We start from the raw sequence: 23869 nt of genomic DNA on the forward strand, positions 1-23869 counted from the left end.
TGCCCTTCACATTAAATTATTAAAGTTATAGGTATTTTATTAATCTATAGAACTGTGATGTACCTTTGTTTCAGGGTGTTTGACAAGCAGAGAAGCAAGTAGACCACTCTTTGCTGCTTCTACAGCTCGATACCAACCGCGGTGATACAGAACCTACATCGCAAAACAACATGTTTATAAAAAATGAAAGATGAATATAAAGGAGGGAAAAGTAATGGGAAAAACTAACCTCGAATTCTACCAGAACTGCCGCCATCTTGTTGTAGCTTCTGATCAACCTCTTGGCGTCTTCACTCTGCAATAAAACCATCAAAACTGCTGAGTAATCTTATTGTTTTGATGCTTCGTGCATTTAGAGAAACAAAGTTGCTTTGGAATTTCTAACTCACTTTCAAAACTTCAGGATATTTTTTGAACAGAACCATGGGTTCGTGGATTCGACGGAACAACTGTCGAGCCCATGTGATCTTCCCTGCCACCTACAATAATATATACACAAGTAAACAACTGTATTTGCGAGAAAAAAGTCACTTATTAAAATCCATGATGATGCTAAAAACCATATGAGTGCAGGGAAACCTTTTGAGCGCAAGAACACCACGTGAGTGTGGATACCATTTGAGTGCAACAAAGTAATTTCAAGGCATTCAACAAATACGTACCGGAGGGAGGTTTCTAAGAATTGGAGGGTCGTTTTTCTGCTTCTGGTACATTTTTCTACAAGTTTCCAAATCTCTGCAAAAAAAAAAAAAAAAAAAAAATTGCAAATAAAAGTCATGAAAATCATCGAACATATTTCCAGAGGTTTGGAGAAAAGTCTTGAAAGTGAAATGATTTTTACGTACTTCCCATACTGCATGAGAACTTTGTAATACTTGTCGTGAAGGTAAAGCTGAACACCTGAAATGCTCTCGAACTTACTGAGCAGCTCCAGGGATCGAATTGTCTGCAGGCCACAGAAAATAAGAATAATTAATTGTAACAAAGGTATTTCAAGTAATAAATATACGTCATTTTCATTTTCCATCCCCCCCACTCCCATCCATCCATGCCACCCATCCACCTGTTTACCTTTTCATCCTATCCCCTAGATAAATGGTAACACTTTGTTTTTATTCCACTGTCTTTTCTCGCTCCCTCTCCCCACCCCTCTCCCTCCAATAACAATTTCTACCCTCCCCACCCCCTCCCCCAAAGTAAATGCCATCTCCCATTCATTCTCATTACCTTTCCCATTTAATAACACCTCCTTTCCTCCCCCAAAGTAAATGCAATTTCTCTATCCCTCTCACCACCCCTCCCCCTGTAATATCGTCTCATCCCCTCCCCCATCCCCCTCCCCCTAAGTGTAAGATAGGATGGTCTTGTCCGTGTCATACATACCGAGAGAGGTTTTTCAAACCAGGAATCCACAAATAATTGAAGCTGCTGCTTTAAACCTTCGATGTTTTCTTTGAATTCTTCGTAGTCACCATCAAACTAGAAATCACGAACAAAAGCAGCGATATTAATCAACACACGATTCTTTCTATTTAGCCGAGGGTGGGCTTCCTGTGCCGGTGAGACAGGTAACCCAATGCTACGAATAAAAGCTAGACGTACCTCTCCTTTGCGGTGATCCAGTAAGTCATACGACTTCTTTTTCACATTCGCGACAATCGTTGCATATCGAACGACAATCGTCTCGACACCCTGACGAAATGAAATATAATAATATATACGTTAATATATACCATGGTATATACAAGATATGCCATGAGTAAGCACAGAGGTTAGAGAAGAGCCAGGAATCATAAGACAAGTGGTCTTTACCTCGAGTTTAAAGTTCGTCAATCCTGACAGATTCTCCATCGTGTTCAACATGTCGTCAATCTTCTCGAGTCTTTTACAAAAAGCATCAAACTTCCCGAAAATGTAATTCTCACTGGAAAACGAAAAGCGCAAACGTTATCAATTCCTTCCCAGGCTGCCAAGGAAATGCGCGTTTGCCCTTGGACGGTATGGCCTGGTATAAATGAGGAGAGGTTAAGAACTAATGCGGACAATATTTATTGAAGGAATATACCTGAATTCGAATTGTCTTTCTTTTGGATTTTCTCTTAGTTTTAGCTTAGTGCGATGGAAGCATTTCTGGTATTCTTTATTCAAGGCGATACATTCATTTAATCGTGCAGATAACACCTCCCTGGAAAATAAAAGTATGTTTGATAAACACCAAGAATCAATGCTTACGACTGATGAAACGATAAAACGCGACTAGAACACGACCAGCGCACGACCAACACAACAGAGTAAAAACATTTATGCGCAAAAAAACTAACAAAGATCAAAACACGTATTTAGGTCGATACGATCTCCGCGCTCAATTAGTTAAAGTGCGCAGCACAAATGCGCACTACTGATCGGTACACGATAGTAATACGACTTTTAAACGACTAACGCACGACCAACACACGAAACCACTACGAGCCAATAGCGAAGTCATTCGCGCAACAAAGAACAGGGTGTCAATATTTTTTCTAACCTTTTGTGGTCCCATATCTTAGATACTCCTCTGTTGATGTAAGCTTTACATGTTGTAATCATCTGATTGGTCACTTTAACGAATAATGACGTCATTCGTTCGGATGTGTTGTAGTACTGAGAGATGCTATGAATCATTCGTATTGCGTTCACCAAACTCGGCACGTATTCAATCATTTCAGTCTGAAACAAACAAGAATGAAAAAAATAACTAAACCGCGACACAAAAAATTTGTGATTTTGAACGAGTTTGTAAAAGAAATTGTCTATCCTGGCCAGACGTCGCCACCGCAAGTACAGCAGTGGCGCAGCTCAACAGGGTCGAACTGAAAGCATGTGAAGACGCATCTGACAGCCGCTATACAGTCCATGTATGACCACGGAGCGTTCCTAACATGTTTGAATAATTAGTTGGGTTGGTTTGAATGGAGGGAGGAAAAACTGTAAAGCGGGAAAAACCCTTGGAGCCAGAAACATCACCAACTTAGATCACGCGGCGAATGGGACAGTGAACACAGGACCGCAGAGGTGAGAGGAGAGCGTTTTAACGAACATGCCATCCAAACTCCTCAAATCTTTAAATTAGACATTTAGGAGAGAAGACTCGACCCACAGGGGAGGGAATGATAAAAAAGGAAGAAAAAGATGTGTTCTGATTCTTACCGGGGTGCATTTTATAAGTGGACCAAAGAACTTGTCTAAAGTATACAAGTACTTGACGTTATCTTTTGCCTCGTTAGCCGAGTCTGTAATGCGACTATCCTACAGAATAAAGTAACAACATGAAGTTAGTGATGTGTGGGATAATGAATGGATGGTTGGATGGATGGATGAACAATATATACCATTTCTTTCCAGTGTTTTAAACTGCGTGATTTAGCTGTGTGTAGAACACCGACTGCTGCCTTGCAGTGAGGACTCTTGATTTGATCCAATAAACTGAATAAGAAATAACAATACGAAAATGACGTGAAAACGCATGTTTAAAAATATACTTTGCTAGCTGTTTTTTTGTTTGCCTTGTTTGCCACCGATATTGCAGTTTTTCTTCCTCATGCATGGATTCACTTACACATTAAACTTGGCCATTCTTTTCTTCCAGTGTTCCAGCTCAGCCATTGGCCCGATGTCATCAGCCTCTTTCCTCATCTTTAAAACAAAAGAAGGCAATAATAAGAAAAACCCTTTACTTATCCAATCACAAAAAGCTACAAGAACGACCTATTACAATTCTTGGAAACATTAGGAAGGTAGTGAGGAAGGAAGAAAGGAAGGAAGGAAATGAGGAAGGGAGGTTGTTAGTGAGGATCGAAGAAAGGAAGGAAGGGAGGGAGGGAGGGAGGGAGGGAGGAAGGAAAAAAGGGTCGAATGAATTGAATGGAATGGGATAGAATGGGATGGGATGAGATGAATGCATACCTGTTCACTCTCAGCCAGTACTTGTTCTATTTCTTTTGACCAAAATGCTATTAAACCTTCAAGTTTGTCTACAATATCTGGATTACTTGCTAAAAATGATAAAAATAAAGGGCTATTAATATTAGAGCAAACAACAATAGACTTTAGACTAGTTTGGGTGCGTAATGTTTTCCCATTTCTGACCACATGTCATTCTCTTGAGAATAAGATTCTTTGTTTGAGCTCTAACAATATTCATGTGTCTTATCATGTTCGAGGCAAGCCCACACATTCTTAGGAGTAGTGAATCATGTACAATATACCTACCTGCTGCGACATAATCAGCAGGTGTCTTGAGACTGTCTAACAATCCTGTCAGACCATTGTCACCAAGCTCAACCCTATGGCAAACAAATCAATAATATAAAAATTATAATAAAAAAAGCAAACAATGTATGGAAGGACAACCGAGAGAGTTAACATGAAATTCAAAACCATAATCAATCAGGATACATTGTCCTCTGGGTAGCATGAGTGGCGTTCGCGGCTAACGCGTCCTCTTTCACCGCTGTGAGTCCAACGGGTTGGGTCGCTGGTTCGAGCCCTGCGGTCGCCACATGTGAGTTGAGTTTGTTTGATGTGTTGTTCTCGCCTATACGAGGGTTTTCTCCGGGTTCTCCGGTTTCCTCCCTCCATAAAAATCAACATGTGAGTTGAGCAGTGTTGTGTGCATAGAATATTAAATGTAGTGGTAGTGTGCGTGAGTGAAAAGTGTCCCCAATTAGTGCGAAAGCGCTAGAACGACTAGACACTTAAATAAAAGTGATTTATTCATTATTTTATTTCTTCTTACCTGGTATTGACATTATCCTTAGCACCAGACAAAATACCAACAAACTTTTCCAAAGATTCTACAAATTCCTGGACTTGACCAAGTTGTTGGGACAATTCACCCCAGTTCTGAAATTTCAAAATTAAAATTATACCTTATGATTCTAACGAAGCATATCCTGTGTCCTACATCTTTTCACACCCCAACGCTTCTCCATCATAGGTTGTGCTATTGCTCTCTTGCAATAACAAAACTTAAAATAGAGAAGAACTGGAATGAGAGCCTCTGGAACACAGTGATGGTAGATGGGGTATTGTTTTTTAGTTGATTTGGAAATCTTACCTCTTGTTTCTGTAAGGCAGGGATTAATATTGTACCTAACAGCTTCTCAAATCCAGAAAGAATGCTACCCTTGGAAGTGTCCAGCACCATGAAGCTGACTTCCTGGAAACAACAATAATAGAAGACTAGTGTTCAGGGATGTGGTACCCATATTGGGTCAGGTACATCTAGGACCCATTCAGCCATGGTGTCAAGTTTTCTCAGGGTACACCCATGACCCATTCAGCCAATGATGGTGCCCAACTGGCTAATGGTGCATCTAGGGCCCATTCAGCTATGGTGCCTAATATTTGCCCTCAGGGTACACCTAGGGCCCATTCTTGTATAGTGCTTAGTTTGCTCAAGGTACACCTAGGATCCTATAGTGCCTAAACGGTACACCTAGGGCACATTCAGCCATGGTGCCTAGGGCCTATTCAAAGAATGTACCTACAGTTTTTGTGTCAAAAGTTCTAACCAGGAAGAAAACTGAATCAAGTTTATAAAATATACCTGTGCAATGTTTGCTGTGGTGATATTTTTATTGTTGGATGTCCTTAGGAACATGTAGCACTGTCCATGGAGGCCCTGGTAGAATGAGGGGAAATGAATACATCACACACTGAACAACTGAACAATAGACTATCAAGATATACCAAGTTGAGGATCAAGAACTATTTCAAATGGGGTTGCCGTTACCTAGCAAGGCATCACATACTGTAGCATCCTTTTTAGATCTATACTCATTTTTAATTCTTATTATTTCCAAACTCCAACAGTAGTAATTGGGTAGCTATACTATCCTTCTCCTGGATCTGCTCTTGATATGCGCACAAGTAAAGAGAATTCTCTATAGTTACCTCTGTATTTCCATTGCTGATAAACAGCTTCTTAGGCGAGTTTGCAGCTTGAGAACTTAAATCAACTCGGTTCAACTGAAAACAAAAATTGACATCAAATGTAAACAAGAACTCCTGCACATGCTCTGAAAATGGACAGATTCTTAGATGAAAGCCTGGTAGATTCATATGTTGGAAACAAACCTCATAGTGCTTTGTATAAATAATTTTATAGTTATAATAGCTAACTTTTGAAATTCTGGTAGAGTGGTCCAGCACAAAAACATATCGAGTCGAGGCTCCAGAGAAACAATAATGTATTTGTAGTAATTTATTCTTTGTTTCCCTGGAGCCTCGACTCGGATTGTCTAAAGCTTCAACACTCAACCAGAATATCGAACCTTGGCTATTATTAATATCTATTATGAATCAGTAGTTATTATTAATACTTACATGACATTCCTGATAAAAGAACATTAACCTCTTGATTCCATCTGTTGCAAAGAAGCTTTCAATCTGTGGATACTGTGCACAAAAAGCAAAAAAATATATAACCATAAATTTAAAAATATATATTTTATAAATACTTCAAAAAAATTGGAATAGTATAGGAAAGGACACAGGTAAAGTCAGGAGCATGGAATAGAGTTTTCATTGGGATACTGGGTGGAGAAAAAGTATTGCCTATGGGGGGTAGGGAGGGGGGGTAACAGCCTGTGGGGAGGTAGGTAAAGTGCTGTTTTCACTTATTGATTCTATTAATTATTTATTTTCAATTTGGAAATGTTAAAAAATCAAGGTAGAGTGTTTAAGTCCCTGCCGGCAACCAGTGTTGTCTAAGAGTTATGATACAATAACGTACAAAATGGAAATAATCTAACTTTTTCATCCCCAAGTATAAAGTCTTCTACAACTGCACTGTCTATCCCAAGAATCTCAGCAAGCTAAAAGAAAAAAAATATTTGTGTTAAGCAAAAATAATATGCATTATTTATTTCAGAGAAAATTGCTTAATACATATAGTAATCAAAAATACTATTTTGACTTTAAATTAATTATGTCATTTGATACAGTTTGAAAAAGTAACAAAAATAACTTCAGCATATTTATTTCCGTCTTCAAAAATGAAGCTAATTGAAGCCATTTTCGATTTTTTAAAATTATTCATAACAATCTAAAACAGAAATTACTAATTTTTAATTCCAATTTCGAATCTGAAAAGCCAATCTAAAAAAGCCAATAAAATGTAATTTATTTTCGAATCTAAAAAAAGCAAATGAAATGTAAATTACTTTCGATTCTAAGAAAGCCAATAAAATGTAAATCATTTTCTAACCCAAAAAAAGCCAATGAAATGTAATTTATTTTCGATTTCAAAAAAAGCCAATAAAATGCAATTTATTTTCGATTCTAAAAAAGCCAATAAAATGTAAATTATTTTCTAACCCAAAAAAAGCCAATGAAATGTCACTTATTTTCGAATCAAAAAAAATTCAATATAGTGTAGAAATAAGTCAAGCGTTCTGGTTACCAATGGCAACAGGATGGAATTCTTCCAAACACAGACCTAGTTAATGGACTCTTGAGTTTTCGAGTTGATAAAATGGCCATTAGTTAAATGACTCTGCAGCAAATGACAGTTTTTTAATCCTTCGATATAATAATGTTTGGTTTAGAATTAGTATACCATCACTTGTGCCAGTCGTTTTTCAGTGCGGTTATCGAACGATCTATAAAATCAAAATACTAGTACAAAAATAAAAACGCGCAAAACTTACCTTCTGAAGGATATAATCATGCCGTGAATCCATCTAGTGTTAAAATATTAAATATTATATTATGATCATTAATTTAATAGTTTTTTTATTGATCGACATAAAACAAATATTAGTCTAATTTCTTTGTCACTTTCATTGGCACACTAATAAAATATATAACACAACATTATCATATTGGCAAAGTCTAGATGATTACCTCAGATTTTCGCCCATCTTTGTGAGCTTTTGCTTGTTTTTGTCGTTCTTTCATGGCTTCAGACCCTGGGACAAGGGTAACCGTTTTTTTCTGACCATAAGAAAATAGAAATATGTATTTTTAAAAGCTTTAGAAAAATTGAGCGCGCAATATAATCTTTACAAACAAACGCGCGCGATTGTGAAAAATGCTACGAGATAAACTTTTATTCGTAAACCAATTTTGATTTTTAAACAAGAGAAAAATGAAAACCTTCAAAATATATAACTCAAATAGAATAATTCCTAATAGCGAAATAATTCATTATTCACGGAAAGCTAGTTTTATAACAAATGTCTTCACTCTTTGATTTATTTTGGATATGTCAAGTTTTGGAAAAAGAACAGCTGTCTTAAAAGCAAATTTGATTAAAATACACACTGAGTCTTGAACAAATATAATTCTTGAAGAATTAAAGAAGGTAATTTTGAATACTTAGGTGTAAAGATGAAAGGTTCTCGGAGAAGGGTTCTAAACACAGATCAACTAGCTTGCCCCGTCTTGATCATCCCGAACTTACCGCTGCTGTTGGAGCTGGTCGGCTAGCAGATCGAGGAGCTTTCCCTCGTCTTTTGTGTCCCTTTTTCGCTTCTTCCTCTAAAGTAACAACAAATATTTTCACAATAAGCTGCAGGAGAGTATCACATCAATGAGATATTTTGGAATAAATACAAAAAGGTGTCTACGAAAATTGAATGCTTGCTGTTCTAGATGGATCTTACGGCGATACCCCATTTCCCACACCATGATATCTTCAAACTATAAATAACTTAAAGAAGAAGATCTTGGCATTAAATATATTCCTACCTTTAGCAGGGGCAGATATCAATGGTGGAGCTACCTCATTGCTCGGAGGAGGCGAAGGAGCTCTCGACTTGGTCGTTTCTTCCTTAGCTGCTTCGGACATTTTGTGGAAATATTTGATACAATTCTGATCCTAAAAAACCTCTAAATATGCCACAAACATGTAGTCTATGGATTGATCTCTTATTATTTCTGATTAAGTAATCCGTAATCGTTATTTTAGGCTTGTAAAGAGAGGTCTTTGCACTCCTCTTCGAACTACTTGAGGTGCGCCATTTTCTATCTCCTTGGTGATAGTATACGAACTTCAAACCATACTCTCCGTCGATTGGTTGATTGGCCAATTAATTGGATCTTGCTATTTGTATAGGATCTTTGATGTAATTGTTTATAGAGGCTCTAACAATGGATGGCACCGCTAGAGAGATTTCTCCTGTAGAGATTTTTGAGTGCACGGACAAGCAATTCAACTAGTTAATTCAATTATGTTATGAGTTATAAAAAAGGCCTCTTCAAACTCCTTCCTATTTCAAAGGAAAAGGAATGAATCAGACTTAAATTAATGCTTTTTTGGCTTTTTTCTCATTTTAAACACTTAAAACGATCAGATGGACTACTTAAGGAATGACAACATTTGATAAAAATGTAGAAAAATCATTGAATGCAAGAGTTAAAGTGGAAAGGAAACTAAACAGGAAAGAGAATTATTTATTTTAACATATTTCCATTCTAAAATCCCTCCATTCCTCCACCTCCCTCCCCCTACCCTACCCCCTCCCCCCAAGTAAAAAACAACAAACCAAACAAACAAAAACAAAACGATTAAGAAAAACATGCAACATTTTATGATGTTTTTTATTATCCAATTAAGGGAATTTTTTATTTTTTATTTACAAGACAATTATTCATTGTATTTTTTGCAGGAGCCCTGCTTATAGGTATGTCTTTGTATTTACTGCAAATGATATATGAAACACAATAGCTTATCTTGGACCTCATTGACTGTTACAAGTGTGTGTGTATTGCTAGTTTTCAATAATTCATTAAAGAATGAAATAACAAAGACATGGCATGACACTGTTGATTGATATAACAAGATATAACACGTTAAATTTAGCCAACATGGCAACTGCAGAAACCAGTGCTTGATTCTAGCATAAGCTTATGGCTTTGACACTGGACAGATTTTACACCTTATCTCAAGCATACACCTGAACCCTCAGGGATTTCATGGCTTGGCTTCAATCCTTGACCAGTCAAAGAAAAATATGAGAAATAAATACTGTTTACAATGTAAAAATAGCCATTGTCCTATTGGAAGTCTTGTAATGATTTGAAAATAATTTCTATGATTTCTGAGAGAGACAAAAGAGTAAAAATGGGTCGATTTACTAATCTTAAAACTCTGATGCATGTGGGAAGTGAGGCTAAGCCCGCATACACTGGTGTTTTAAGAAACATTGGTCATTATCACTATGCTTTTAGTTTGGCCAGCATTTCTTCTATCTCGGCATCAGCTGTGTTTTTAGATCCTGCAGCAAGCCTACTGTTGTGTGCTGAAGGTGCCTCTGCCAACTACAGAACAAAATACATAATACTCAATTAATACAGATTTCATAGACATTGGTGCATCGAAAAAAAATCCAAACCTTTTTATTTTTCATGGTTATGGGCATCCTGTTGCAATAAAACCCACAGGGTGACCAAACTGTGAAGAATTTTCTTACCTTTCCAGAAACATCTATACCAATTTCATCTAATACTTGGTTGACAATGGCATCTTGCTCCTCTTCATCACCAGATTCATCAAGAACTGAATCAAGTCCTTCATTCACTGGAACATTAAAATGGAATATTAAATTTTATTGAATAATTAATAAAATAACTAACGTAAACTTGTCTTCACAGCCCTACCAAGCAAAGTATTTGCTTGCACAAGATGTCGTAGCAGAGGCACAAAATTAACAGATCAGAGGGCAGCCAACTTGAAAGTTTATCATGACATGGAAACATTAGGGACATGATGTTAAAAATATATACAGAGGTTAAAAAAACAGATAATCATACAATATTACATTTGATATTTTTCTTACATATTTCTTCCTTCATGTCCATCTTTGCAGATTCCATTTCAAAGTTGTGTAAAGTTTTTTGTAATGCTTGTGGATTGACTTGTGCATTCATGCTTGCCATTGTCTGGAAAAATGGAAAAAAAAATTAAACCAAATATGAATTGTGTAGCTCCTTTGGACTCAAGTAACCTTGTTCTCATTGGTTTCTTTTGTCTTGTTCTCAGTATATAAACACTCCTTTCAACCACCTCTTTCTCTTTTACTCCGACGAAGGACTAGCGTCCGAAACGTCAGTAAGTATTTTCATCTTCACAATGTAAAATTTCCTCTTTTATGATTACTCAATCAAAGTAAGAATGACAATATTTATAATCACCTTAGAAGCAGATGACATGGCACCTGCCATCTTTGCCATTGACTGCATTGACTGTGCTTGATAACCAACACCTGTTAGCCTGGCGCTCACACTCATGTTCTTGGTCTTCTGTTTCCGTAACATCAGGAGCTGCTTCGCCAATGTAGTAGCAGCCTGTAATGAGGAAAACATTTTCTTTTTTGGTAGGAAATTCCAACTACAATCATGAACAGAGTCATACAAAATAGATTTTTCTCGACACAGCAGTCATGTTGGCTTGCACAAGTATGAATTTTTGTCCCACATAGCCTCAAATTCAAACACTTCATAATGCCACCTTAGTCTGGTTTACTGGCGTTTGCATTGCTACGCGGCCACCCCAGACAAAAATCGCAACGTGCACTTTGCAATAGACTGCCGTTGATCTAACTTGTTGATGTCATTTACACACGTGTGTGATTCAAAAGGCACCAAAACTTTGGTCGATTGTTTACAAGTATTATAAGCCACACTCACCGGGCCTATCGGAGCTGATCCAAATGCGTGTAAATGACGTCAACTTGTGCAATGCAATTGCCGGTAAACAAATGTTTTTATTCTCATTGAAAAAAACATGACAACTTGTGATGAAGGTTCATTTTCCTCTGATTTCACTTTACCAACCTGTTTATTTCCCTGCCTTGCCATTTTCTTTATGTCTGCTTCCTACATGCAATGATATATCGATAAAGATATTAACAATAACGAATCAAAGAAATCTCATCAACACCTACACATACAATTTTCTCTTATAAACGGTATGATTCAGGTAACTTTTATTATACTGTACCAGTTGTTTTTCTTGTCTGTCTAAAGCATTTTTGTCTCTCGTTAGTTCACGTTGTGCTCTATTAAGCTGCCTTTTTTGTTGCCGCATTTGCTCTGCAAATAAAAAGCATTTAAAGCCATGACAAAATAAAAAAGAGAAATAAAATCTAGTTCAAGTTATCAACCCCTCATCGTTAATCCTATAGAGGAGTGAAAGACCTCCTTAGCTTGGGTATAATGTTCTCCAAATTCAGAATACGTATCATTCTCTTGAGAATAAGATTCATCGTTTGAGTTCTATCCATATTTATGTGTCTTCTTATGCATAACCATTAAATAAAGAAATGATACTCTAGGGAATGACACTTTGTCTGAAATGTGAAACATTAAACCCAATTGCTGAAAGGGTCTACTTAATGAGTGCAAAACCTGATCATACATAATTCCTCACAGATGATTTTTAATATAGTAGTTAACAATTATTCGCCGAAGGTGAAGTGAATGTCAGGGAATATTTACCGAGACGTGAGTCTTCGAGAGGCGAGGTAAATATTCTCCGATATTTACTGAGGCTGAGGCAAATAATTGTTTTAGTATAAATACACAGGTGATTCTTTCAAAAAAAAAGAAAAAAAAGAAGATAAGAGAATTTTTTTTTCTGTAACAGAAACAAAGCAGTTGGTCGCCATTTTGGAATAATCACTCCAGGTGATTATCGTGTGATAGTGTGAGTTTCTCGACCAATCAGCTGTGCAAGATTTTCAATAATTACTAAAAATTTTTACTAAAACAAGGATAGTGTCCTATATATATACAACTCTTGGTCTAATCTACAAGGATAGAGATCAGAGCTGATACATGTTGGTTTATCAACAGAGCCTATGCTAGCACTTATTGGATATACCTTAGAACTGTCTAAAAAAAATATTATAAGTTAACTTGATTAAGAATTGATGGAGATATCATTTAAATCTAGCTTGAACACAGAAATTTAGACGAACAAACTCGGCATTGCACTCATGTACAACATAAATTTGTGAGTTTTTAATATGCTCATAGCTAAACTTTTCGCTTCATATTTTCAATACAGTTTCTTCAAGGGAAAAAAAAACCATAAATATATGAAGAAGGAAACCTCAAATCTTCTAATAAATAAATACATTGTAACCCTTATTCGAATCAACGGAAAAACATCCTTGAAAATTATAGCTTAATTTTCAACTTTATATATTCACAGGGGAGGTTTATAACAACAAACAACAAAAATCGAGAAAATCTTACCTTTGGGATCGGGTTTTCGAAACATCCTGAATGCTTGATGTTACTTCTGCCTCGTAGTCTACAGTACTAGCTGATTGTGAGTGATATTTAAAGATCTATAATAGGAAGCTACCTCATAATATTTCTCAACTCTTTTCTCCTCCAACCTTCGCCATTTTGTAAGACGCTAAAAATAGATCACCGAAAAAAAGACTGGTGACTAGTCTTGTGACTTCGGGAAATACTCGTTATATCTTCGGGCTAACTTCGTGAATACGTATGTCCAAACTCTTTGTAAAATTTGGGTTGTTATTTTTTTCAAATTCTTTCCCATTTTTTTTAAATATGATCATTTCCCCCAACTAACGCTATACTTGTTTCCTCTGGAATTTAGTTTAAAATTTCAAATGTGGATAAAAAAATTATTTTGTTCAAAGGAAAATTAGGAAAACTCAAAGTAAAGATAATAATGCTACTAATGATGATAGCTCGCCTTAAATACTAAAATGCTTCTTCCTTTTACTCAGCAATCAAACTAATCCTGGCTCCCTAGCTTGTTAGAGCAATACCGAACGACGGGGTAGGGGAAGGGCAAATTTGTACTCATTCCCAGGTCAGTAATTTATAACAATACAGACGCATTAACTAAAGAGTCATATTTAGCAATTATTCGCAGGAGTCGAAGTAAATATTGGGGAATATTCAACCGAGACGCGAGTCTTCGCCATATACCATATACCAAGCATATACCAACTTTTGTACAGAGTAACTTATTTTTATGTACAATAATTCGATAAAAACAAACAAACAGAAACTTTTAGTTTGCGTGACAAATTCACGCAAAACTTTTAGCAAAATTTTTACTTCGTTGCCTTTTTAGTATTGATAGGAATGGCATTTACTTTCATTTTTTCCAATTTTCCTCATCGGAAATTGTAGAAACGATTGCCGGCAGATGCCGTTTTGATTCAGAGGTGAATGAGCGCGCGCGTTCTTAGGAAGTACACAAGTTGGTATATGCTAAATATATATATATTTATATACATATCAAGGTTTAAGTCCAGACAGGCGACCAGAAGGACAAGGATCTTCGGTTTTTATTTGTTACTATAAATAAATCGCCGTTATTGTCGCCATATAACCAGTTACCCATAATCCTACATGTGGACGTTTAATATCCGAGAAAATGTGCCTAAGCCTTTTATCGGTTTAACGAATTGTATGAATGGCACATTAAGGTATTATATACGGTTAGAGCGGATGAGAGAGTCAAAGCGCTCCGCTCTAGCCATAAGTCAAGGTGGCCTAAGGCGGAATCATGATTTGAAAGGCTAGTGTCAACACATACAATCTTCATTAAATTCTAAATGACATATCTGATGAATTTGCCAATCTCTCCTCAAACATAAGTCCTCAACTCTTTAATGTCGATCTATTATTAGTGTGAAAAGCCGCTTAAAGTGATAAAATTGAAAGAGCACCGATGCTGCAATGTCAGTTGCCAGCCAGCTGGATGATATTCCTGTGGGGGTAGGGGCGGTTTCACTTACCCCTCCCCCCCCCCCTCCCCCAATTCAAGTCTCCAACACATCCAACCAAATTTCTCAAGATATTTACTTCAAATGAAGTGAGCTAAGCTGTGTCGTTAAAATCCTCAGCCAAATCAAATAAAAATTTGCGCTTCTATTAACCGCTCGTCCTGCTGGGCTAGTAGCTACCGCGCATGCGTAAACGGGATTTTGATGAAATCTTTTCACGGTCAGCTGTTTGTAAAAGCGAAGTTCACAGACGATTTTTATCACTTTAATGTATTTTCCTATATTTATTCTTAAACACCCCCCCACTCTCTGCTGATTGCGAGATTGTGTGATTATCAACATTTTAGATACTCCAGCAGGCAAGGAAATCTCGTTGTGAAGAACATGTTTTCTTATGATTGATTTTATTTAACAGTACTGTTTTTCTACTTCTTTTCGAGTTCGCTTTTCGTTAAAGAAAGATAACCGTTTTCTATAAGAAGAAAAAGCAAAGCTCGAAGATTGGAAGCTCCGAAAAAATAGCACGACAAGAAAAAAAAAAAAAAAAAAAAAAAAAAAAAAAAAATGCTTAAAAAAAAAAAAAAAGCGCAACTTGTCATCGCTTATCACCACCGCAAGTACAGCATTGGCGCAGGTCAACGGGGTCGAACTAAAAGCATGTGAAGGCGCCTCTGGGGCAGCCGCTATAGAGTCCATGTATGACCCCGGAGCACAGCTCCAACCAGTTTGAATGAGTTAATTAGGGTTGGTTTGAGAGGAGGGAGGAAAAACCCAAAAACACACGGAGTCAGAAAGAGAACTAACCAACTCATCTCACATGGGGTGACTGAGGCGCTTCAACATCACGTATCTCAGTGTTCCAGGGATAGATGGGATGAATGGATCGAAAGTTAGATTGAATAGAAGGGAGGTATAAATGAATGGAAAGGACGGGATGGATGGGTGGATGGATGGATGGAAAGGATAGATAAGATGAGAGGGACTAGATGGATGGGATGAGCGAATGATCATAGAATGAATTGTGGGAGAGGAACATGTGTAAATGGATGGAAAGCAGGACGGACTTTTTTTTCCTATTTATCTAATTTTAATCTTCTTTCCACGTTATTTGTCGTTACATCACCAGGGTGAGTGAGTTTCCTAGTGGCACAACATTACTAAATCAATAAAAAAACATTATCCAAGTCAAATGAATTATTTCCAATGCCCAATAAGAATCTCAAAATTCATATTTTCCAAAAATATGTTTCAGGTGGCATGAGATCGACGCGTTAATATGGATAATCTTTTCCGAATTTTTATATCTTTTTATTTATCTCTTAAAGAATGTCCAAAAATATGATTAACGAAGAAACTAAGGACTGTTATGGTTTTTGTTGCTCTATTATCGATTACTGTAATATCCATGGAGAATTATTTCCCTGGATTTACTGTGCAATGAATGACCATTTTCAAGGCTATATTCGTATTTTTCAACTCTGCCAAGCAGTGATAGATATATTTTTGTTCAGAAAGCCGCGTTAAGGCGCTGAATTTGACTAAAAATAGGTTTCAATTAAGATTTTAATTAAGCTTTTATTTGGTTCCAAAACTGAAAGGATTAGTTCGAAAGTTACACCATGCCATTATTATCGCCAGAAAACAAAAACCCTACGCTATTTTTCTGTTTAATTACCTAATTTTACCAAACGCTTTTACTGTTGTTCGAGTAACATACGTGTTGACAAGTTTGCTTTCGTCTACGTCTGTATCGTTTGCACCTCATCATTCATCTTTTTTCACGAAAAATTATTATTATTTGGTAAGCCCTTATTACAGAGCCATCCCTTGGACTTGGCCTTACAAAAAACGCGACAGCCGACGATTCGAATTGCTCTTAACTCTTATTATAATGGTTTTGCTACAAATCGTTGATCATAACATTTCCATTTTCTTTGGATACAGCGACGCCCCAAATTTGAATAAAAATACAATTTGGCTATTTTTAGACCTGTCGAATAACAAAAGATGTTTGATGATCGGAATAACAACACGGTTGCGGTCTGCGTTATATATAGAATGCCTAAGAAAACAAAGATAAGTGAGCCAGTGTGTTCGCCAGTACTGTTTGATCAGTCGTTATAGACCAGTGTATGTATTTGCATTCTAGCCGATTCAACAGACACATTCTCGTCAATTTTCAGTATACATTATCTTGGAAAAGTTGTGTCTAGCAATAGCGAAACAACAAGCTGTCTTCCTGAGGAAGAGTCTTGGGAACTTTGAGCGTGGATAGATCGATCAAGACAGACTCGCCCAGGCGCTCAAGACAAAGACTGAACACGTTTTAAAATAACAAGCAAAAGATTTCATTAAGAGAGAGAAAAGAGAGGTAACAGGGTAGAATAATGGAGTTTTATCCTGGTTCCATGGTTGAAAACACCGCGCCAAGAGAACGAAGTCGCAGTCTGAATATGCCTTCAGCAAATTATCCCATCAAAGTTGAACCGAAAAAAGGAAGAAGACAATCGCTGGTTTTAACGCCGAAGGTATTGAACGAATATTCGAAAGTTGAAGAAGAATCTGCATCATTTCAAAGGAAGTACGACACGGCACACTACTTCGTATTTGGCTCACATGTTAAGCAAAAGTCAGTCGAGTACCCGAGCGGTTCATGGCCATGGCCGGTTGACTCGTTGGTCAATACTCCACATTGCAAATCAGATCCATGTTTATCTGGAACCGGATTATACAGTAGGAAAACTTCATGCCCTGGTTTGCAAAATCATTCTAAGGAATTCTCGTAGGATTAGCTTAAGGTTGATCGAGTAATATCAGCGCGCTAGCTGCTGGGATCTTCAACAACTGCCTCATCCCTCTGTGATGGAGCATATCAAAAATAGTCAATGATATTGGTCGTCGTCACAGCGACCGAATACTACTCGTTGAAATTAAAACCAATTAAATCGATTGAATTTGTTTAGGAATTTTTCTCTTTGGTGGATTTTTAACGCTGTAAATAACTTGAAGGTGTAGATAATTCCGGTAATGAAAGAACGTATTTATTTCAGTTACGCCGGCCGCTTTGTGTTCGTTTTATCGTTACGCTAAAACCATTCCCCTTTGAAATGAAATGATTGTTATTCATTCAACACTAGTACTAGTTAGTAACGCAGTAAATCTCAAGTACGTTGAATCCTAAGCCTTTCTAGACTCTCCTTTTGTACACTGTTTGTACTGGAAACAATTAATCATCAAGCATTCGACAGCTGATGTTACAAGCATTCGATAGCTGATGTTACAAGTACAGGAGGTATATATATATATGTATATATATCTTCTACTCCATATCTACTACTTTAATTCTTATGTAAATGATTATCACATAGTAGTCTACGATCTTGTTAAGATTAGACTTCCATAGTCAGTCAGGTTTAGAGAAAGACTATGATCTTAGTACCAAATAAAGTCGAGTAGCTCCTAGAATGTTTTTAAGCCCAAAAAGTAATATAAAAGGCGGTCAAATTTGGGGCAATTTTCGATATTCTAAGAGTGTTTTTCAACGCTTTGCCAGTGGGATGTTTTCTCTTAGGAGTCGATTCGTCGATAAAACATTGGCTTTATAATTCATCAATTTAACATCAGTTTGCCGGATCAATGATTAGTTTTTGTAATACTCCATGACATATAGCTGTCAATAGTTACTATAGCAGATAGGCTACAGGTCATTCAATGGTACCACCTGCACCAACACAACAATATAGGCGTGTCAGGACCATTCACTATGACATCAAGTAACTCAACAACAGCTGGAAACAAATTTGAATAAATGATTCAATACCTGTCCGGGTTTCTATGCAATAGACTAGATTACTAGATTACTTGGAGTACCAAAGAAATGATTAAATAATTTATGAAGAGCTTTAGAATTTTAGTGACACTTTGGGAATTGCATATAAAATGTGATATGATGTGGAATTAGGATGATATAGCGAGTAACACTTAAGAAAATATCCTCATATTATTTTTTGCTATTTGGCTCTTGATCTCGCAGGATGGTCAGTACGAAACTAAGAGAATGGAGCGGATTCAGGATTTTGGCTAGGGGGATTCGAACTGCCGATATTCATTGCCGGATTGTATATTGAAGAAGGGTTAAGGCGTGATTACACCTAGCAATTTTCTCTGCAACTTGTCTCCCAACGGCGCGAAACGAGTCGCATGGAGCATTGCACCGTGTAAACTACAGCGCTATTTGAAAAAATGTTGCGAGACAAGTTGAAGCAATCGTTGCGAAAAGTAGAATTTGTTTCTACTTTTTGCAACGATTGCGTTTTCGTTGCACCGCATAAACGCTCTTGCAATTTGTGTCGCAACGCTGTTGCGAGAGAAGTTGCAGAGAAAATTGCTCTGTGGAAAAGAAAATTATTTTGTATGGATATTTTCAAATTAGGGGAATTGTTGTTATCATCATTTCGTACGAATGCCCTCCCCTTCCCCCTCCTAGATCGATCTGCCCCTGAGATATCAGTATTTCTGCAGCTTAGAGCAGAGTATAGATTTGCAGACTAGCAGGCAATGTTGTGTTCTTTTCAGAGGTAAAAAGTTTTATAAAAAAGATATTGTACAATTTGATATTTAATGACGACCGACGTCCAGCTGCAGGTCGCTACTCGTCTGCATGGCTGTAACAGACTAGTGTTTAATAAGATAGTGACCATCAGAATAAATAGAAATACGCCAGCCGACGCGCCGCGCATGATCATCAGCCACGACACAATTTGTAAAAGAAAATTTGTAAAAAAATAAACGTTTAGCAATTTTATCGATATGAGCTGTGTTGTGATGAAAAGATTACAATCGAGAATGTACTATATACTATACCTATCTGCAGGCACTTTACTTGTTTCTTATGACTGGAAAACACACGGTACTAAACGGTTTGCCTCTGAACATTGAAATAACATCCCATAATATACTTATAGTTATATTATGAATGCAGGGGCGTAGCCAGGATTTTCCGAAGGCGGTTCCCAAATTTAAAAATCTACCATTTTTGTTTGAGTTCCCGGCGAAAGACCAAACCAAAGCCGAAAACAATACTTAAAAAGCCGGCATTACGTTTTATTTTTTACAAAAGAGAAATATAAAAAAATTGATTTAAAATTACCGCATATATTCTAAAAAGCCGCCATTTAGTCGCCACGAGAGAGTGGGGTCGCTGCCTCGGCCCTTCCCCTGCCTATGCCTGGAATAGGAAACATACGATGCTGACTTACAGCATGCACGGTAAGACATGCCATAACATTGAAATGGCTTCCAATCCTGAGAGTGGTTATCGTATATGAGCGGGAAACGTACGGTACTGACTTACAGCATGAACACGTTGCGACATACCGTAATACTGTAATGACTTACCGTAAGTAGAATGGTAATCGTATGAGTGGGGAACATACGCACGTACAAGGTATGAAATGGCTTTCCATAAGAATGGTTATCGTATGGTAGGAAGCTTTTTGATTACTTTGGTCGTTCCAAAAAAAATGGATGGATGGATGGATAGATAATAAGACTGATGAATGGAAGGATGGATTGGGTTGATGGAAGAGTGAGCGATTCGATTGTGCCGGGGATCGATTGGAGAGCTGACAATGTCATTTAACTTTAGTTGGGATACCTGTGTATATATCAAAGAGTGGTTATCAAGTCCAGCGTCCGGTCCAGCGTATTCCTATTTACACGTATTTAATTATCTTAAAGAGAGATGATGTATTCAAAACCAATCGAGAATGTACTAGATACTATACCTGTCTTCATTATCAAATTCTCGAAAACGATTCTGTCACGGCAAACCAATGAAAATCGAAAAAAATCCTTCAACGAAACACAATCCAGAACAAACTTGATCTGCCTCACAGCAGGCGAAGGTAATTTTCGTCAATCTCTCAAATATGCAAATTCAACTTTTTTCTAAAAATGTCCCAGTTATCGCTAGATCCTCTAGTCCTTCTTGACATGATACAAAAAGAGCACAAAATTAGACACAAAAACTCTCAACTCTCTTGTCGTCATATCCGAATTTTTTTTTAAAGCGTTAATTGTTGGCCCAGTTCGCAAAAAGTAAATAGTCATGCTTATATATAGATTATACAAAAAACAAAAACAAAAAAACCAACTTTTTTTACTACCAAGTAATTCATGCCTCAAATTGTAACTCTTGACTTGATCATGGACACAAAAGTCATATATAAAACAGAACTCGCTTGAAAATCTCGCACCGACAACTTTCATCCTAAATTATGAAATCTGGCAGTGGGAAGCGGGCGGAAAGTAACCTTGATCTTTCTTTTAAGTATTTTAGTTCAAGTTTCGTAACGAAATTGTCAAAGGCGGCGCAGATGACGTGATCTCGATTTCTGTCGATCATGGTTCTAGATACAGTTCTGTATTGCTCCATGCAGAGAATGCTCTTAGCGTGATGTCACAAGTTAGGAAACGCTCGATGAATTTTAGATTTCGACACGGTTTTGACCTCATCATAATGGCGTTTCGATTTCTATATAACATGATAATTCAACTTCTTGTATTAAACGCAAAATATCTGGCGTGGAAAGTATGGTGTTATAATAGCGGTTTTCAACAGTTTTCTAAAATCATTCCGATCTTCAAGTTTGGATATATTCTTCATAGCAAAAATGTCAAGAACGACCTCGAATTTGACTCAAAACGTTCAGAAATGTTTAACAGAAGAACAGCTAAGTACGAGCTCCAAGGCAAGAAAAATGTTTGTACAAGAAATACTTGAAGAGTATACCAAAGAAGAACCACTCGTGAAGTCCTGTGCCGAGTCGTACGAAAAGGCGTTTAGCCCCGTCTATCATGGCTCGTCAGCGGCGAGTACTAGCAACAGTCAAGCGTGTTTCAGACATGGTCTCATGGAAACCTTGAGGGCCAAAGAAAAGCTACTGAGAAATCTAGACTTCCAAGAGGCAGGCTTCATGTGGTGAGACAGATTCAAGGTTAGACTGCAGCCAGGAAACCTATTATGGGACTTCCCGCCATTTGGATGGGTGCAAAGACTAGATGGTGATTGCGCATGCGTCTTCAGTGTGACTCAGGCAAAGATTGATTACTCCCTACTACTGGGGAACGCACTTGGGCACCATAATAATCTGATTCAAGGAAATAGGTTGAAATCAAGAATCGTTTCAGCCCAGTTCAATATTCTTGTTAGCATTTTCTCTTTCAAGATGAGTTTTCTTGTCCAATAAAACTGACCACTAAAGGTCGCCTTAAATATAAACATGACTTCTCACTATGGTTATCCGTTGAACAGGCGTCAGGCGATGTCAACAGAAGGGGTTTCATCTGAAGACTACACTTCCACTCTCTATAAGGATGAACAGCCAGAATACAGGCAGGATCAGGAGTTTTAAAGTCATAAAATTAAATATTTCTGTAGTAAAGTTAAAGCTGTCAAGTCACTAGGGTGCATGTAGCGCGCAAGAACAAAGTACGAACATGTATTAGGTGAAAGTTCCTCTCGTGTGAGGTGTTATATTATTTTGTTTTAAATTTTCTTTTACTAACCGACGACCAAGGTCACGGGAAAATATACAAGCAAGCATTCACCCTTGATTGCATTTCGCATGAATAAAGTTGGTTTGACTTTTTGAGCGCGTTAGTAAATAGGGACAAATTGTACGAGAATTTATTAGTCAAATCGGGTGTAAAGACGCCGTTAATTATCATCGTATCGTATCATCGTATCTTCGGCTCATTTTCCTGCTTCATCGATTAGTGTGTGATGATTTTTAGCGCGTCACTATACTTTTTTTTTTTTTTCTACTGTGAACATAACTTTGTATAATAAATTTTACTTAATCAGTAATTTTTTTTTTGTAATTCATACTCGTGCGCTTCAGAATTAAATATAACCTTACTGTACTTTGCTCACGATATATCAAGATATTAATCGTATATTCAACCTAGACCCCCTAGATGAGCGCTTTCACTCTTGGGGCTAATGCATTTAAAAAACACGATGTTTAAATAAAACACATAAAATGAATAGAAATAAATTGCATATTTTATCTCTTTTTCGTTGAACTTGAATACCATTTGAAGTATTTCTGTATCACGCAAAATGGAATATTAGACAACTAGCGATTTAAGGGGAATAAAAAAGAAAGAAAGGAAGGAAGGAAAGGAAGAAAGAAAGAAAGAAGGAAAGAAGGAAGGAAGGAAGGAAAGAAAGAAAGAAAGAAAGAAAGAAAGAAAGAAAGAAAGAAAGAAAGAAAGAAAAGCAAAGACTAAAAAAAATTAAGGAGCCAGAATTCCGCGGCGAAAGGAGCGTTATACAGACGCTTGTATGGGGGCAGTGATGCTTCCTTCCTACGCACAGATTAACTAACCGATAGAACACTTGTAGTATCAGAGTCACGGTACTGAACTGTACGTGAACTACTTGTCAAATATCAAGTAGATTTGTTTTCGTATGAACGCCTAAACAATTAATCTGTGGTAAAACATGCACTAGAAGACAGGCAACCCTTCCCCTTCCCCCTCCCCCAGTAAAATCTCTGATTTTCCGTTCACTTTCTTAACAAAAAAATATATAATTCTCTTGCGCAAATTAATTTAATGGTAAATCAAATTAAATTTGAGCTGCTTGTGATTGCCATTGAGATATGAAGTCACAGAGAAACAAAGTATGATCCCTGAGACAATCACTTAGTGCAAGTTTCCAAGTTCGCAAATACCATCTCTGCATCTACTGGTGTATCTACTGACGAGATGGAATAAGAGGAAAGTAGAGGAAGATCTTCCTGGGCGCGTCAAACATACTCATTCCATCGATAAATTTACATCTTCTCCAAGGAGAGGAAAGTGGATTTCTAACCGCGTTTTGTCTTTCCTATCTAAGATAACAGAAACAAAAGGCCTAGGAGATGTTTGAACTTCCTCAATTTTTGTCATCTCAGCGTGGACTATAAATAAAAACCGTGTTGGTGTTGAGTGAGAAACTAAGATGGAAATTATTCGTAGTCGAGTTGCTTAGCAACGACTGACAACGATTAGTAACGTCAGCCGGCTATTTCTTTTTGTTTCGTGAAAATGAAACGTCG

At 37.1% G+C, this 23869-nt stretch overlaps 2 protein-coding genes across 3 annotated transcripts in view; both read right to left on the minus strand.

Annotated features, from left to right (window-relative positions):
* The window catches only part of LOC116307306 (dynein axonemal heavy chain 5), a 41765-nt gene extending 32760 nt beyond the window's left edge, over positions 1 to 9005 (minus strand). For both annotated transcript variants that reach the window (XM_089037338.1, XM_089037337.1), the window contains exons 1-25: positions 8734 to 9005; positions 8447 to 8523; positions 7888 to 7977; positions 7692 to 7724; positions 6795 to 6857; positions 6367 to 6438; positions 5935 to 6009; positions 5588 to 5662; positions 5096 to 5197; positions 4775 to 4881; positions 4249 to 4322; positions 3943 to 4031; positions 3596 to 3672; positions 3369 to 3462; positions 3187 to 3285; positions 2525 to 2706; positions 2066 to 2185; positions 1813 to 1924; positions 1603 to 1692; positions 1384 to 1479; positions 846 to 946; positions 663 to 735; positions 390 to 479; positions 230 to 295; positions 64 to 153 (exon numbers count right to left, since the gene is read on the minus strand). In XM_089037338.1, the coding sequence (XP_088893464.1) occupies positions 64 to 153; positions 230 to 295; positions 390 to 479; positions 663 to 735; positions 846 to 946; positions 1384 to 1479; positions 1603 to 1692; positions 1813 to 1924; positions 2066 to 2185; positions 2525 to 2706; positions 3187 to 3285; positions 3369 to 3462; positions 3596 to 3672; positions 3943 to 4031; positions 4249 to 4322; positions 4775 to 4881; positions 5096 to 5197; positions 5588 to 5662; positions 5935 to 6009; positions 6367 to 6438; positions 6795 to 6857; positions 7692 to 7724; positions 7888 to 7977; positions 8447 to 8523; positions 8734 to 8833 (2247 nt within the window). In that variant the 5' untranslated portion in view covers positions 8834 to 9005. The remainder of the gene's footprint in view (positions 1 to 63; positions 154 to 229; positions 296 to 389; positions 480 to 662; positions 736 to 845; positions 947 to 1383; positions 1480 to 1602; positions 1693 to 1812; positions 1925 to 2065; positions 2186 to 2524; positions 2707 to 3186; positions 3286 to 3368; positions 3463 to 3595; positions 3673 to 3942; positions 4032 to 4248; positions 4323 to 4774; positions 4882 to 5095; positions 5198 to 5587; positions 5663 to 5934; positions 6010 to 6366; positions 6439 to 6794; positions 6858 to 7691; positions 7725 to 7887; positions 7978 to 8446; positions 8524 to 8733) is intronic.
* Positions 9006 to 9567: 562 nt separating this feature from the next.
* On the minus strand, positions 9568 to 13421 carry LOC116307308 (charged multivesicular body protein 2b-B). The gene is made up of 7 exons (XM_031717490.2): positions 13246 to 13421; positions 11987 to 12078; positions 11821 to 11862; positions 11179 to 11331; positions 10824 to 10926; positions 10458 to 10564; positions 9568 to 10305 (listed from the first exon to the last, which is right to left on the minus strand). The coding sequence occupies exons 1-7, from the start codon at positions 13268 to 13270 to the stop codon at positions 10204 to 10206; spliced, it is 624 nt and encodes a 207-aa protein (XP_031573350.2). The 5' UTR covers positions 13271 to 13421; the 3' UTR covers positions 9568 to 10203.
* Between the last annotated feature and the right edge of the window lie 10448 nt (positions 13422 to 23869).

Source organism: Actinia tenebrosa, unplaced genomic scaffold, assembly GCF_029948245.1.
Source record: "Actinia tenebrosa isolate PJP-AT-01 unplaced genomic scaffold, QUT_ActTen_1.0 PGA_scaffold5__44_contigs__length_20552954, whole genome shotgun sequence".
Taxonomy (NCBI): domain Eukaryota; kingdom Metazoa; phylum Cnidaria; class Anthozoa; order Actiniaria; family Actiniidae; genus Actinia; species Actinia tenebrosa.

Excerpts from the sequence above, each read along its gene's own strand:
- LOC116307308 (XM_031717490.2), bottom strand. The coding sequence starts at position 13,270 with ATGTTTCGAAAACCCGATCCCAAAG. Across the intron at positions 10,927-11,178 it reads CCATGTCATCTGCTTCTAAG|ACAATGGCAAGCATGAATGC; the intron begins GTGATTATAAAT and ends CCATTTTTCCAG. Across the intron at positions 10,565-10,823 it reads GGACATGAAGGAAGAAATAT|TGAATGAAGGACTTGATTCA; the intron begins GTAAGAAAAATA and ends TTAATGTTCCAG.